The sequence below is a fragment of the Galleria mellonella genome, unplaced genomic scaffold (genome assembly GCF_026898425.1).
Source record: "Galleria mellonella isolate WM207_F2 unplaced genomic scaffold, CSIRO_AGI_GalMel_v1 utg146, whole genome shotgun sequence".
NCBI classification, from domain to species: domain Eukaryota; kingdom Metazoa; phylum Arthropoda; class Insecta; order Lepidoptera; family Pyralidae; genus Galleria; species Galleria mellonella.
The window spans coordinates 6,640,023-6,658,052 of record NW_026441999.1 but is presented as its reverse complement, the minus strand read 5'-3'; the positions used below and the strand labels follow the sequence as shown (position 1 = coordinate 6,658,052).

The 18,030-nt window shown below is 34.6% G+C and overlaps 1 protein-coding gene across 1 annotated transcript in view; it reads right to left on the bottom strand.

Annotated features, from left to right (window-relative positions):
• The window catches only part of LOC113514864 (MAP/microtubule affinity-regulating kinase 3-like), a 117,752-nt gene that overhangs the window by 36,799 nt on the left and 62,923 nt on the right, over positions 1 to 18,030 (bottom strand). The window contains exons 3-9 of the mRNA XM_052891867.1: positions 9,509 to 9,608; positions 5,289 to 5,437; positions 4,358 to 4,465; positions 3,335 to 3,457; positions 2,693 to 2,828; positions 2,235 to 2,370; positions 1,263 to 1,447 (exon numbers count right to left, since the gene is read on the bottom strand). Of these exons, the coding sequence (XP_052747827.1) occupies positions 1,263 to 1,447; positions 2,235 to 2,370; positions 2,693 to 2,828; positions 3,335 to 3,457; positions 4,358 to 4,465; positions 5,289 to 5,437; positions 9,509 to 9,608 (937 nt within the window). The remainder of the gene's footprint in view (positions 1 to 1,262; positions 1,448 to 2,234; positions 2,371 to 2,692; positions 2,829 to 3,334; positions 3,458 to 4,357; positions 4,466 to 5,288; positions 5,438 to 9,508; positions 9,609 to 18,030) is intronic.

Here is an 18,030-nt window from a genome sequence, read left to right as displayed (position 1 = left end):
TTCCCCTCTAAGACACATATATAAGTAAATATATAACGCGTCACGTACCAACTTGCGCTGTGTCGTTAACAAGAGTGCGGCGCATGGAATATAAGAACGATATATTATATTTATACAGTATTTTATACAATGCAAATACAACGATGTTTGTTATACATGATATTTAAATTTTTAAATAAAATTATATATATTAAAAATCACTGGCATTTAAATATATTTCACAGTAAAATAGAAATTGAAATTTTTATGTTAAATAAAAAAAAAACATCATTGTATTAATTACACATCTCTTATATTTATATTAAAGAGTTTATTTATTTTGCATATTTATGTTAAAATAGTTTTAAATTTTGTATTTAATGAGAAATTAGAGCTATATTTTAGATATAAAAAGAGATTAAAATATAAGATATAAGATAAAAATATAAGATAGTATAAAGAATAATATAAAACTGGTCACTAAATAGTATTATTTACGTATTTATAGACCAATTCGGTTATTGTAAATGTAAACGATATATTTTTTATGATTATTATAAATAACCAACAACTATCGTAATTCTTAAGAAATTATTAATCAAAAAAATGGGACTAGATCAACCGAATAATGTTACAAGTTGATGCCATATTATTATATATTGAATTTGTAAATCAAAAACTGACAAATCTAACAAACAAGTATATATTCTTTTAATTTTTTTACTTTCTTCATCTATACATTGATAAAATTAATCAATACATACATGTTGTTAATTTTATAAAAAAATATATTGCTTATGTTTTTAATATATATTAAGTAAAAATTTGTAATTCAAAAGTTTCATTTTCAAATAAAGCCTTTAATTTAGTCATGTATTTCTCTACATGCTTGGCTAATAATTAATATGTTACAACATTGTAATCGAGTTGTGTCACGAATGTATAAAAAATAAGAAAAAAGAAAATAGAGAAAAAGAAACCTAAATAAATAAGCATTATTCCCAATATTAATAATGTAAACATTTGCTTTTAGAAATAGTCTCTTGTACACAGATGATTAAACAGATTTGGATAAAATTTGGCACACATATAGTGTTAAATATCCTAGATAAAAATTTGAATATTTTTTATCCCAGTATTATATTCCCTAACGACAATTTAAGTATTTTAACTCACTAGTATAAAATTACTTTTTTTTTATACTTCACAAAACTAGATGGTTACTTGTTCTCGTATATAATACATGGCAAATATGTATGCATTAAAGAGGATGGACGACTCACCTATCCGTTTGTGATCTTTGAAATCCTGTTGCGGCTCCACATAGGGCCTTAACTCCTCGTCCTCGTATCCTGTGTTCATCCATTTATCCCTCATGATACTCTCGAGGGACGCCCGTTTGGCTGGGTTCAGCACGAGGAATTTCTTGAGCAGATTCTCACAGTCGGTCGACATGTAGAACGGTATTCTGCGGACACAGATGAAGGAACAATATAAGATTTTTTTCAAATATCCTTCTTGTTCTTTTGCATAGTATTCTTGTAACCATGTTACATTATCGTCTAGGAACATAGATTACATATTATTTAAAAACAATGAGATTCCTACGTTTACAATAACGTAGGCCAAGGTATCAAAAATTTGCCTAATAAAGCTAATATATCGTTTTTTCTTTTTTATACCACGGAGGTAATAAACAAGTATACAGCCCGTCTGTTGGTAAATGGTCACTGTAGCCTATGGACGTCTGCAACACTAGGGATGTCACGCGCTGTGTTGACCCTGAAGAAACCTTAATATATCTTTTTTAAGAACCCCATATTGTAGTCTCTAGGAAAAATCTTCTCATTCCACAGCCTGAGCGTTGGTAGGAGAAAATTCCTTGGAAACCGAACTGATCATATAAATAATATACATTTTAAATATGAATGAATAATTGTATGAAATTTATTTGCCAGAAACATTGTACATAAGATGTCGCATTTATCAAGTTTACAAGATAACATAATATTATAAAAGATTATAAAAGAAATATTAACCATTGAATTTACATACAGGTAGGTTATTTTATATAATTAATTTACATATTTATTTAATTTTCAATTACTTACCACATTATACAATACACAAAAATTACTCAAATTTTGATTTATCTCGAATAGGATTGTCAAAATAATGCTCACATTTCCAAGCATGTTGAGAAAAAAATATTTTCTATTGACCATGTTTTTAGTTTCACAATACGTGCATCATACCTGTACTTGCCGCGCAGGACGCGTTCTCTCAGCTCCCGCAGTGTGGACCCGTCGAAGGGCAGCGAGCCGCTCACCAATGTGTACAAAATGACTCCCAGCGACCAAACATCCACCTCGGGCCCGTCGTATTTCTTCCCTGCACCGTGCCACAACATTTTTCATTACTATCATCCCGACAATGAGTCATTCGCGGTTTGGTTAAAACTAGGCTCCGAGCACCAATCTATTAATTTTCCTGATGCCTCGTTTAAGAGGTGAAACACGTGTCGCAAAACGTGCGTGGACTGAATAGCGCTCGGAGATTGATGGCTAATATGGAAGGTTCTATAACTTCTGATAATAATCATAGTAGTCAATCTTCGAGTGTTCGATGGACTACCTTTTAACTTGGCCAATGAATACAGTCACGCGGACAAAGCTGTGGGTAAAAACTATTGAATAGATTAATATCCACGTACCCTGGAATAGCTCCGGTGCGGCGTACGGCGGACTGCCGCAGAATGTGTCGAGCTTAGCGCCCGGTGTGAACTCGTTCGAGAATCCAAAGTCCGCAATTTTTATGTTCATCTCGCCGTCCAGAAGCAAATTTTCCGCCTGCAAATACAAATATTTCTCTTTACTTGACATGTCCTTTCAATAAAATTATTCATTATAACAAAAATGAAACGGCAAGAAATTCGATAAAAATAGTGAACGTTTATTTTTTTATGCAATTGAGAATGGCAAACAAGCTGATGGGAAGTGGTAACCGTCGCCTATAGACATGAGCAACACTATGGACATAACAGAGTATACTGTTTCGCCCATGATACCCATAACACTTGGGTCCTCAGGAATGACAACGAGTGGGAGGTACCATGGGGGAAACAGTATACTCTGTTTCGCCCATGGTACCTTCCACGATACGATACGGTACGACGGTTACCACCTTCCATAAAGTGGGCCGTCAACTTGTTTGCCATTCTAAATTGCATGAAATATTTTTTTAAGATTTGTTGGCAAATTATTATATATTCTGACTGTCATGGACAACCGCTTCCATTTTTGAAGTTGGTTGTTACAAGAAATACAAACAATTTAACTTTGACTACAAACGATACCTTGAGATCCCTGTGTATAATCCGCTTCTGATGACAGTACTGTACAGCGGACACGATTTGTCTGAACTTCGCCCGCGCCTCCTTCTCTTTCATGCGCCCATGGAGCACCAGGTAATCGAACACCTGGAACGTAGCAGTTACTAATTAGCATTAAGTACAAGTGGTAGACAAACATACATACGAACCTCTTCAGAGAAAGAGGCATGAAACAAAAAAATTACAAATGACGCCATCCCAAACTGCTTCACCACGAATACAGTAGCAAACATATTATTCTGTGAATACGGTAATAGTTCTAATATATACCCTTCTTTCCTTAAAATCGCGTATGAAATAGGAAAGCTGTAGAAGAATTCCAATTTGACAAATAATTTTACGACATGATGCAACAGATATGCGAAAGAGTGATTCGCATTGTCTCAATGCGACCTCTGCTGCTTGCAATCCCTCACTTTAATGGACGCAAGTTGGTTATGAACCGAAATCACGCCATAATAGTCAGGATTACTGAATTCATAGGGATGCCATTTCTATCTGCATAAACTTATGGCGATGAAATTTTAGTAACAGACTGATTGCGAGCTATCAGGTCAACTCCCATATAGTTTAATTTTAAACTTTCGCGTTGTTAACGCATATTTTAAATACACTATCGGGACTTAACACAATGAAGAATGTTTGCAGGTAAAAAGTACCTACATACCTGCTTCTGTATTGCTGACGTTTCGACGTGGATTGCACCACATGGACACGACAGACACCACGTGATCCGATAGTGTATTTAAAAACTTCCATGTGATTTGACATCACAAACTTGATGACTGGAGGAACTTCAATACACCGAAGATTTATTGCCAATAAGAGATCACACTTTGCAATTTAGCATTATACATGCAGATTTTTTACTGACCTCAACAGAGAGTTACCTAAAGTGTCTAGGTGTTTAAGAGGAACTAAGGAGTTACATTAGGTGTTCAGTGTAACTTGAAACTGAGACAAAACACAAACGCAGTAGATACTAACCTCGCCCCCGGACGCATACTCCATCACCAAGTAGAGGGTCTTCTCTGTCTCGATCACTTGGAACAGCTTAACGATGTTCGGGTGGTCGAGCATTTTCATTATTCGGACCTGAAATCAAGAGACCATTTATTAACACTATAGTCTGGCTGGGTACTCCTGCTTCAGACTGTTTTGTCTAGGAGTGCTATTAGTTCAGACAACTAACTAGACTGTTCCGAGGGCTAGTGAGCGGCGCAATTACCGCACCCTGAATCTGATGATTTTTGATAATGATTCTCCATGAGACCCTTGAAGTGGGTTGTGGGTTAAACCCAATTTAAAGAAATGCTGTTATGTAGCCGTTTAGTAAACAATGGCCAGTCATAATGTCATATCGTCGACTATTTACGCTATATGATTTATCAATACTTCGATCAATAGTCATTTCTACCGTATATCAGACTAAAGATGTGAACAAAGTGATGGAAATAACCCAGTCACTCACTATTCCTAGTAACAAAAAACTCCCCAGACAAAAAAAAAATTCTTTATTCAAATTAGAGCAAACTGCAAAAACATTTAAAATGGTAGAGATTCGTTCAAATTATGAAAAATGATGAAATTTATCATAATCACTTTTTATGCCTAGGCTTCAAACTATTGCATACTTACTTTGAGACTAAAACTACTATTCTGTAAGGACGATCAGACCGTTAAATTAAATTTGGTAATCATAAACTGAATAAAATAATAAATAAGAATGATCTCTATGAAGAAAATCTTTGAAAACTGCATATACAGGCTGGCATTGTACAAGCACCATTTATTGTTTTCGACTTTTCTCTAAATGCCAAGGAAATCAAATTTGCTATTAGATTTTATAGGATCAAAATAGAAAAGGTAACAAAACCAAATAGCCAGAGAATGTAGACTGACATCAACAAAATCTTACCTCTCTAAAAAGTTTCTGCAGCGATCCAGGGTTCAGCTGGGTTTTGTCGATGATTTTAATAGCGACCTCTTTGCCGGTGGGAACATGTTTGGCTAGCTTCACCTTCGCAAAGTTTCCTTTGCCGATTGTCTTAAGCAACTTGTACTTTCCTGGAAAAAGAGAAAAACCTTCATGAAGTTTCTGAAGTTACGTCAGGCGAGATAATAGAATAGAATAGAATAGAATAGAAATCATTTATTCAAATAAACTTACATTGAAGCACTTTTGAAAAGTCATTACATTTTTTTTAATTTACCGCTCGTTCGGAAAGCTGTCTCATCACAAGAAGAACGAGCAAGAAACTTGCGTGATGCTCTTTTAAATAATTTTATTATTATTTTACATTTTTAAGTTTAATTGTGTGAATACAAACCACCAATTAGCACTAATTCAATTAAATACTCAAAAAGAAAAAAAAATTGAATACATAACCAACTGGTTAAACAATTAATAAGAGGAAATCAGTCATAGTGATTAGAGCAGACCAGTCCCTACAAGCAGCACCCGTTCACGAGTATGACGGATGAGCCAGCCATCACTGCGCTCGACCATATTTTAGGGAGCCCAATGACCCGGCCCACCACGCCGCCACAAGTCTGGACATTTTAGTGAGCATGACTACTCAAAACACTAGACCACGTCAAAGCTACTCACAATTGCCATCTGATAGTTATAGTATTCACATTTTACATAAGAATGCATGCGGCAATTAATACAAAAAACCGCTACGCTTTCATATTTCTAAAATTAATCAATTAAATCAAGAAAGCAATGAGAAAAAAAAATTATAACGTTGTATGCTAATAAACTAATTATTTACTTGATATGTTGTCATCTATGAATTCGTCTATCCTGTAATAGGCTTTCTTACATAAAAATTGTTTAATATAAGATTTGAATTGCCTCTCTGTCAGATTTAATGCAGATTCCGGCAGTTTATTATAAAATCTTATGCAATTACCATAGAATGAATTACTGATTTTGTGCAGACGGCATTTAGGTAAAATAAGCTTATTTATATTGCGTAAGTTTCTACTTGTACAGTCTTTGAGTTTTTTAAAACTCGCTAAGTTCTTCCGTGTATACATAATATTTTCATAAATGTATTGTGAAGTAACTGTGAGGATATTTGAGTCTTTAAAGCACTGACGTAATGACTCTCTTGAACCCATACCATAAATAGAACGTATGGCTCTCTTTTGTAAAACAAATATAGTATTTATATCGGCTGCTTTACCCCACAGCAGTATGCCATAAGACATTATGCTATGGAAATAACTAAAATATACAAGTTTAGCCGTCGCCACGTCTGTTAATTGCCTAATTCTTCTAATTGCATATGCAGCAGAACTGAGTCTACTGGCCAATTTTGAAATATGGGGCCCCCATTGTAATTTCGAGTCCACTGTTATACCTAAAAAAACTGTATCATTAACAAAATTTACTATTTCGTCATTAAGCAATAACTGTGTATTTATTAGTCTTACATTAGGAAGTGTAAATTTTATACACTTTGTTTTGCTGGAATTTAATAATAGGTTATTACATGTAAACCAATTTAATATTGCAGACATAGCACAATTTACATCGTCTAATTGATTACTTTGACGTCCAATTTTAAACACTAACGAAGTATCATCCGCAAACAGCACTATATCTGCAATTTTCTCTACCATAAAGGGAAGGTCATTTATGTAGATTAAAAAGAGAAAGGGGCCTAAGATTGACCCTTGTGGAACGCCCATCTTAATATTAGCTCCCTTAGATTTTACACCGTCAATATCTACAGTTTGAACCCTATCCTCTAAATAAGTTCTCATTAATTTTAGATCATTATCTCTTATACCATAATGTTCGAGCTTGTACAAAAGCGTTTTATGATCCACACAATCAAATGCCTTTGATAGGTCACAAAAAACTCCGAGTGCATCCTGTGACCTCTCCCAAGATTCGAAAATATGTGTCATTAGCGCAACACCTGCGTCAGTGGTAGACTTGCCGGCGGTGAAACCATATTGCTGACTGTGAAGCAGTCCGTTAACCCTGAAGTGATGTAACATTTGATTTAACATTATCTTTTCAAACACCTTACTTAGAACTGGCAAAATAGATATAGGTCTATAGTTCCCTGGCTCAAATTTATCTCCTGATTTAAATAGTGGGATTAATTTGCTAAATTTCATTAAATGTGGAAAAACGCCATTATCAATACATTTATTAAAAATAGAATATATACTGTATAAATAAAAGAGTTTTCCTCAAACATTCAAAGTTTGGACTGAATAAATATGCTGTAGTTTGAATTTACACATTATTTATAAACATTTTTTTTTTTTTACTGTTTTTTATCGCTCTATGTTTACACTATATCCATGTACACAAAAATAATCACGACGCCAAAGACCTCTATTCTATACGTGGTAATCACAGACACATCTTTTGCAACATTTATTTTTGTATCCGGTAAAATTTTTCTCTTTCAATATACAATAAAATACAAACAGACATTTGAGAGATCAGATCGGAAATAATACCAAACTTTCAAACTTACAAGTTTAAATGACTCAACCCAAGCACATATGCACGATGAATATTATTTTTAACTAAACACAATTCTTACTGTTACGACGGTACAATTTTAGAGAAATCATGTCAAGTAAACACTGGTCTAAACGAAAGATTGTCTGTCAAATAAGTGCGGAAGCGTTGCTAAAAATTGCACAGTTTCATAACTTTACTTTCTATTTACTGTAGTTTTGTATCTACTAAATATTCTACTGTAATATTTTCGAGTCTCTCTTAAAACATATGTAAAAGCCTAACTGCGGTTGCCAACCCGCCTGCCAAGCGTGGCAACTACTGGCAAAATTCCCCTTATGGGAAAGGCTTATGTTCAATAGTGGACAGTTAACAGCTGAAATTATGTTATTCAATTGTTAATATTTGTTATTTAGTACAAAATACGTGTACAAGGCGGAGTTAAAGCTGAAAGCATTCCCTCTCTCTCAATCAAACTAAGGGGCGTGTAAGAATGCTCAAATGCGGTACTAGTATAAACTGAAATGTAACATATTTTGGAGTAAACAAATTGCTAACACTAATAAATATAACTTATATATTATATGTGCATTATAACACGTCAACTCGAGATAAGGGTATGATAATACTGTATGGAGTACTACAATTTAAAGTTTAATGGTTTTTTTATACAACTTAGAATGGCAAACAAGCTGACGGCCCAACTGATGGAAAGTGGTAACCGTCGCCTATAGACATGAACAGTACCATGGACATAACAGAATATACCATTTCGCCCATGATACCCCCATGCGTTGCCATTCCTGAGGACTCAGGTGTTATTCCTCTGTACCCAGTAAATTCACGCCATATCCCACCCTTCAAACCGAAACACAGCCATGCAAACACAGCTGCTTCACAGTTGAAACACGAATGAGACAGAGGTACCCAAGCAATTGACTTTTATACAAAGTCTCCCTCTGGTACGGTAGTAGTATAATTTCTGTTAAAAAGTGATAAGAGTAACATGCTAAACCTTGAGAGCAGTAACGTATTATGAGCATGTACGATGTGATAAACGTATGCAAGGTAGCCATATAGGTCTTGGCATAGAATAAGCCAGCCTTTCCTTCCGTGGGTGTCGCAAAAAGCAATTAAAGGATTTTATGGTCGAGGCATGGGCAGCAGCGTTCCTCTTAAAACATCTCCAAGCCTTAACTGCGGTTGCCAAATCCGCGTTGCCAAGCGTGGCAATTACTGGTAAAATCTTCCAATAGAGGGAGATTTATGTTCAGCAGTGGACAATTAACGGTTGATACAAGAACCTTGCGGTAAAGCGTATATTATAATGTTCGTGATGCAGTTCATGTCTAAAGGTCTACACTTTAAGACAACTGGGTGAGAAAGCATAACATTTTAGTGGAAAAGCAATCATCATCATCATCATCATCATCATATCAGCCGCTAATTGTCCACCGCTAAACATAGACCCCTAGGGAGTGGGTTATAAAAAAGAAATAACAACGCAACAACAAACAAAATAGCGGCGGGCATCAGAAAGTATTTTGTGCTGCCAAAACAACGATTACCACTTTCAATCAAATGAACTATCCATTTGTTTTTTACTCCAAAATTTTCAATTCAAATATATAAAAATAACGTACCAATATGTGGCTCCTCCGAGGTCCGCGAGCGCGACGAGACACGCGTGCTACCACCCGCCGCTCCGCCGCCGCCCGCGCCCGCCGACGACTCCGAAGCACTCTGTAAACAAGAGAACAAACATTAAATTCATCTTCACACACTTGAACCTAAATGGTCAGTACAGTGCGGTTTCAAAGGAATTTTCTTTTGCGAACATTTAAGCTATAGAATACGATCCCTGCCGAGGTTTTCCTTAGAGACAGACAGATAGTATGGGATTCTTCAAAAAGAGTATATCAAAGTTTCTACAGGGTCGGCAACACGCACGTGATACCCCTAGTGTAGCAAGCACCCATAGGCTACAATGACCGTTTACCATCAAACCGGCTGATGCTTGCTTGCCACCATTGTGGTATAAAAGAAAAAAACTTGAAGACCTACAAAGATGATAAACTTTTTGTACGCAACAAGTCTTTCGTTCTCCTATAATTTCACGGTCAAATCTCACCATTCTAAACAAAACACAGCCTATATAAGAACAGCTGCTTAGTGGCAGAAACATGAATGGACACTAAGATACTCATGCAAATGACTTCAGACAGTTTCCCTCTGGTAAAACATTTTAGCTATATGTTTCCTTTTCTTTTAATGTACCTACTAACATTTTTTATGTAATTTTAGAGCTTCCCTCATCTGGATAACTAAATCATGTTTCTTCCCTATCCCATCCCAAGCCATAATTTTAACATTTTATTTGGACACCTAGCTTTTTCTGACCCATATATTGTTATTTTTGGTTTTTCCCTTTCTTTTTACCTTTCTTTCTAAAATGTTCTGTATAAATTCTTAACATAATTTTGAGATCCAACACTTTGAGTCATTTATAATCCGAGATATGGGCCTTCTGAGTCTCATGTGCTATTTTGAAACTTATATATTTTGAGCTTGAACTGTTGCCCCAGTAATTCCATTGCTAAGTTTACTAAACTTCAAACAGTTGTATATATAATATTACAAACTCGTTTCTATAATGACAAAGGGTTGTAGGGCCCTTTACGACAACTTTGAAGTCTTACAACTGTGCTTACGTAAAGTGTCTACATAACATCGGCTTGGTAGCGATTTGAACAACGTCATCACGACTAAAATAGGCAGCGAGAGATCCTATCTTGAAGGTCGAGACACCCTTACAAGTGCAAGAGTAGCACTTCAAACCTTAGCTCGTAACACAATAGGTTGTTTGCACAATGACAATTATTATAAATTACTGTTATTTATTTTAGAAAGTTTTATGCTAGAATATTGCCTGCTGCGTGTCGTGTAGCCCTTTAAAACTGAAATTACCAAAAATTCTTTCTTGACGGTTAATAACGTTACAAAATAAACCTATATACCAAATTTCAGCTTTCTAGACTTAGTAATTTTGGCTATATATGTTGGACAAATAATTTGATAAATATATATGTGTGTTGTTATATCACGCAGCTAACTGTTGACGTTTTGGATTTTCCTGTTAGTGCATTGAGTGAAGTGTTTAGAGTTGAAGTTAATCCATTAATTATCATAACTGATACTTTCTGAAAATCAAATATACACATTGTTACAACCGTAAGTTACGTTTTTTGTAATTTTTTCGAATTATTTTGTTTCGTATTATTTGATCCCCCCAATTTGATTTCATGAAAAGTTTAATTAACTTCTTGAAATCGAATTGGGATGCTATACCTGTTATTTTCAACCGATTTATAAAAAAAAGAGCGACTCCCGAATCAGAAATTAATTTATGATAAAACACTTGGAAATGAAAAAAAAAACATTACTAAAATATGATAATATTATTCTAATTAATGTACGATTTTAAAAAAATTCAAGAATTGTCATCGAAATATTTTTTATTGCAGAATAATTATCGGAATATAATTATCATATTTTAATAATATTTGTAATTCAATTACATTTTTTGTTTATGTTATGAGATATCATTCCTAAACCTGAAGCGATTTAATTATTTTTTAATTAATATGGTTGGACTGGACATGAATATCTGTGTCGATCTCATTCTTTTTAAATAAATATTTATCATGTAGGCACACCTATGCCAACATATATTAAAAAAAAATACATGTATATAAAGTTAGAGCTATAATTGGTAGAATATTCAAATTTTAATTCAAACAACGTCGGTACTTAAACAAAAATTTCTTTTTATGTCATTTCCAATAAATAACACATGAAAAAATAAAGCAGTCATGCAATGTGAATTATAAAGAAAAAGAAAAAAAAAACAGTATAATTTTGCAAGATACGATACTATTTTAAACAATATATTTTGCAACGATTGTAGATTTTTCTCCGCAAAAAAAAGTATTTACTTTAATTGATATAGGACCAAACGCAGTCGTAAACTCTACGGATTACAAAATAAATTTAAAAAATCACATAATTACACAAAAACAAACACAGACGAATTGAGAATCTGCTCCTTAAGAGCATTTAAAAAAATATTAAATTATAAAGATAGTATTACAATAAACGATGGACATCAACCGGTCGTTTAATTGATTAAATTCATGCAATTAAGTGAACCAAAAATAGTCCGAAAATTTTAAATAATTAATAAACTTCATTATATCTCATATCACTTTTATATATCTCTAATAGTGACGCTGATTGATATTGAAAGCTAGCATTGATAACGAAGAGTCCTTGGGGAACATTTTCTCTATGTATACGGAGGTCATTTTGTCCGCGGTAAAAATTTTTTTGTATAAGCCATGTATACCCACCCGTAGAGTACATGTACGTAGCATTCAGATTTAGAGTTTATTTATATGACACATAGAATCACTAATTGACAAACAAGCTGACGGACCACTCGATGAAAAGTGGTAACTGTGGCCAATAGACATAAACAAGGCCACAGACAGAATACACTGTGATACCCATGGTACGTCTCATGCGGTTAAATGGTTGTTAGGAACGGGTTATAACGGTCTCATTGCTAGCAATAGGTATACTCTATCAGCTCAACCTACATGCGGTTCCCTCTGGAAACCATCGTGGTTAATTCTTGTTGAATTCTTCAACTGACCTGCCTTCATCCTTACTATGCCCCTATCATCCCTTACTGGTGCCCCGCCAGCATACCGCACGCAGGCAGGTTTACCATACCATTTTCAGCCATGAAAAAAACCTATCATGGTTGCCATTCCTTACAACTACGGTATTACGTCACGGCACCCTGATGAATGGCAATGAAATCACAAATAGTCTCTTCAAATCCAAATACTGTCATGCAAACACAACTACTGCAACATGGGTGGGACAGAAGTGTCCATGCAGATGAGTTTTATTGGAAGCCTTTCTCTGGTCAATTAGATGTTTAGAGATTTAGATGTTTTAATGATCGCTCTAAAATGTACACCGAGAATTGTTATAAATCTTTATTGTACATACTTTACACTGGACTCATGAGTGCGGACTTAAATCACAAACGGATCTCTTACAGTTAATCTTTGAGTACATGTTATCATCTTTTTCGTCACATATTTTTTTTTATACAACTTAGAATGGCAAACAAGCTGACGGCCCACCTGATGGAAAGTGGTATCGCCTCTAGATCGCCTATAGACATGAGCAGTATCATGGACATAAAAGAGTATACTCTTTCGCCCATGATACCCCCCATGCGTTGCCATTCCTGAAGACTCAGGTGTTATTCCTCTGTACCCTGTAAATTTATGCCATATCCCAAACTTCAAACCGAAAACTGGCGAGGAAAAAATCAAAGTTACATTCGCGAATATTAAAAGAAAATTTTGACAAAAAAGAAAAAATATTTCGCCTAGTATTTTTTGGTCCGCGGAGGACTATTTAAGCCCGTCCTCGTTAAGTATTAATGGTAGCCGGTCGTATGACGTACACTATCAAATTATTCGTATAGTCGGAAGTTCTAGCAGTTAAAATCTAAAAATATACACCCCTCTTTTCCACCTTATTACGTAGCTCTTAAGGCCACAAGGGTTGCCACTTTTTTTAATCATAATGTTATTTAAATTTCGAACATATTCTTAAGAATTTAAAATTAATAAGACATTTTCACAGACCATTCACCTTTCCTTTGGTCAGCTCTATATTTATATCCATACATACATAATATACATTTAACCTTTTGAAAAATAGCCCGTATAGTGTAATAATTTAGGTTAAGCCAACCCTCATATCCTCGTCTGTATGAAGGTCACGTTTACAGCTTATACAGGGTGTGTTATCTATAACAAACACGCGTAGCAAGCCCGCCCCAGTTTGCTACGTGTCTTTCATCTTCCATACTGGGCCCGAGTTCATTATACTATACATTCAGTGTATTATTACGTTTATTTAAAAAAATAAGTTTATACATGGTTATGAATATATAAAATCGAAATGCACACTCGAAAATATGAATTTAGAACATATACAATACACATCCATATCAGTCGTTATCCGTCCACTCCATAGACTGCCATAAGGAACGGTCCTAAGCCACCTGCATCCATTGACTTCCGGTAATGCATTTGAGGTGGTCACTACATCTAGTAAGATGATGTCCTGCACTGTACTACAGTTTACTCGTACGGAATTGCAACTCGAGAACCTTCTTTCCCCATCGGTTAGCGAACTATGTGACCAACCCATTGCCACTTCAGCTTACTTATCCTTCAGGCTATGTCAAACAATACAATACACAATTTCTCATTAATTATGCCATTTGCATTATTGTCATAGCTGGCTATGAAACGACTAAACATCATTCTGTTAGTAATCATGATTAACTATTCTACTGCTAGCAATTTACCCTGTCAAGTTAGTCTCCACGTGGTTCCTCCTGGATACTAGTGATGGAAACCTGACCCCCCCTCTTTCCGATAACGTGGTACAAATTAAACTATCGGTAAAATTTTATCGATCATACTAGAAACAACAAGACAACATATGTTGAAATATCATCTTTATTGTTAGTAATACGGACTACCAGTCTCATTGCTGGGAATATACTGTCAGGTCGACCTCCACGTGGTCCCCCTGGAAACCATCGTGCTGAATTCCATGTGTGTTCTTCGTGATGGGCTAACTGACCTGTCTTTTCATTCTCACCTATCATTCTTCACTGGTACCCCGCCAACGTATACACGGTTAGCGCAGACGGGGTTACCATTCCATTATCATTCATTAAAAAAAAGATATTCTATCTCATGGACTCGCTAGCGATAATGATTCTAACAATAGATTCGTTTATACTTTATCATTTCTAAATGGGTGCCCCACTTGTGTAAATCAATAACAGAGGTAGAGTTACCATTCCAGTATCATGAAAGTAAAAAAGCTCTTTACCACTATAAGAACCGCAAACTGATGAACATACCCCGTGCAGTTTGTCGATGGCCTTAGCTCGTCTCCGTCTCCACAACTTGGACAAGAACATGGGAGCCAATAAGGGCAATACGCGGTGCCGCATTGTTTGTGGATTTATTTTGCCGACTGTAATTTACAACAAATAAAAAGTGCTAGCTATACAAAATGTAGCTAGCTTCTGGCTGGCAGTAACAACACTATCACAGAAATTATTTGTTACTTAGTTCACTACACTACTATTCTTGTTTTGCCGACAGTATAACACAAAACAAAACTAGACAACCTAATCATAATAAGCTTTCTCTTTAGATTGCAATGAAGACACTATCATACAAATTTCTTGTCACTTAATTCACTATTAATTTTATTTTGCCAACCGTACTCCACTTTGCACCGAAAAATGAGCGTTAATCTATCTAAATATAGAATGCTTTATATTTTTTTCTTTTTGGGACACAGAAGCACACTCACAGATATTTATTGTCACTTAGTTCACTACTCTTATTTTAATATCACAATTGCTTATTACACCGACTCACTTTTAACTTACGTATGTATCACTTTATCGAATTCTTTCGGTGACTGTACCTTACACGTGTCATCCAAAATTGAGACCTATTTGTTCTGGACTCGACTAGCTTTCACCGGTCAACGAAATAAACTAGCTGTTGTTGTTCGAAGATGTAATTAATTAAATTATGGGAAGGTTATGGATTACAAAAGAAATAGGTTTAATTTTAGACATCGAATTACTCAATTATATCTGCTCAATACACACCCCATTTGGAAATTGATAAAACATTTCTAACAATATGAACTTGAAAATCACAAGACTAAACCCAGGAAGACAACGTAAACACCTCAACCTGTATAATGGAAGCATCATCATTACCATCACTTTACTCCTTAGTGTTTCTATAAGAGAAAATCAACATTTTTCCCAACAAAGTATAAAGGGGAAAGCAATAATATAATAATAATCTGAAACCTTATATTAACAACGCGCTTAGAATTCAAGTTAGCGCTGTAAATTTTTTCAACGTTTATCTATCCGGATCTATTACTTATAATATAAACTCTAATTTGTTCGAAAATAGACTATATAATATATTCAAGGATATGATTATTTATAATTTATATAAAGAACATCGACTTAAATAACGACCTACTAAACTAGGTCAATGCTGTAAAAAGAATCATTACAGTGTTACTACAACAATAAGAATGCAAACCGTGAAAGAATTCTTCGCATTAAAGACTTCGAACACTTTCCTCCCAAAGGATACAGACCATCAGAGCGATTCAGAGATAACGACAGTTTTATGTTTACTGTAGCCGACAAAGAAATTTCCAACTACACCAAAGATCCCTCAGTGTTCCCTCCCCATTGCACCCCCTGCTGATCGCCCGCATTGAATTTTAAATCTGCCCACCTAATCATTCTTGACGTATGGATCTTGCTAGTCCTCTCTTTTCAAAGTGCAGACTATTATTAGAATATATTTCCATAATTAATTTGCGATAACTAAGATGGTTCTTCTGCTTTTATATTATTAAATATTTTGCTCACTAAAAAGCTGCTAAACCGTGACAAAACGATGATAAATGAACACGGGGACAAATACTACTAATGTTTACACACTATCCATTGCTAAAAGAAATGTCAAAATCTGTTCAGAATTAACTCTTAAAAGCCAGATTTTTTAAATCAAATTAAAAAATATATAAGTGTATCCATTACTGTGTTTACTAATGGGGAAAAATAGTAAAAAAATCAAAACGATATTTTTATATATTTATTTTGAAAAAACATTTGGTAACATGTAAACAGCCAAAAATTAAAATAAAATCGATTGTAGGCGCCCAATGCGATTTATAACCCCGGTATCAAATTTGAAACTTCAGGTAAAAAAGATAAAAAATAATAATTCATAGGTAAATAACTCCTTTAGACGATAAAAATCATTTACTAATAAATTACAACTTCCCTTCTTTAGAAGTTTTACACAGTAAAGTATGAAAAATAGGCACAGCTGAGTTAAGAATACATCGTATATTCTGTGATGTTCTACCACTTCTCATCACGTGAGACGGGATTGTTTGCCATTTCAAATGCAAAAAAAAAACAGTATTTGAACTACTACTGGGGTGACCATTTCATTAATTAATATAAATACCGAGTTATCGATTCGTTTGCGTGCCCACAGCACCTTGAAATAGCCACATGTGTGCTGACGTCCTTCACTTAGGCCACTGGTGTGACCATAGACCGCTAGACAATCCAATATACCTGAATATTTTATATATAATTTCGTTTTGTACGAACCAATTTAGGGAATCGAGAATCGAACGATGGCAGATAACGTTACTGCCTTTGGTGATAGAAAAGTAGTAACAGTCAATAATTTGTCAATTTTTTTTATGTAACTTCAAATGTTTCCTATTTCCATGTTGCATAATATACATATTGCAAACATAACAGTTCCAAGCCCATCTGATGGAAAGTGGTATCTAATGCCTATAGATATAACCTTCATATTGGCAGGACTAAAGTATTATTATATCCGCTTGACTGCAATCTCTCGTATTAAAAAATAAAACTATTAACAGTAATTTGCCAACAAACTTGTTAATATTTGTCCAATTTCCATTCCAAACAGTGTAACAGAAGAATACGTTCATACATCACTTGTTAAGCATTCTCACTCTTTCTCTTTCATATTGAACAACAAAATAATAATTGCTAAAATCTATGTCCTATATAAAAAAAAAAATTTAAAAAATTTATACCATCAAAGAAAAATAAATCTTTGTCTACGAAACAGATACCATTTTCAATGGATTCTCATGATGGTAAAAACTGAGAACCAGATCTACATCAAACCTAACTAAAAACAACCCTATGTATTCAGCCTTCAATTAAAAATCCCGCATCAGAATCAGCTACAGTTCTTAGGGAGCTACGATGCCAAACAGACAAAGATTTCAAATTTATCGCTTTTACCATACATCAGAAGGCAAAACATATTAAGACCAATCGATTAGAGAGACAACTAACCTATAGCAATCGGATAGAACATATTTTGAACATATACGAATACAAAACTGGATAAAGTAAGAGACATAAATAATATATAAAGCCATTAGA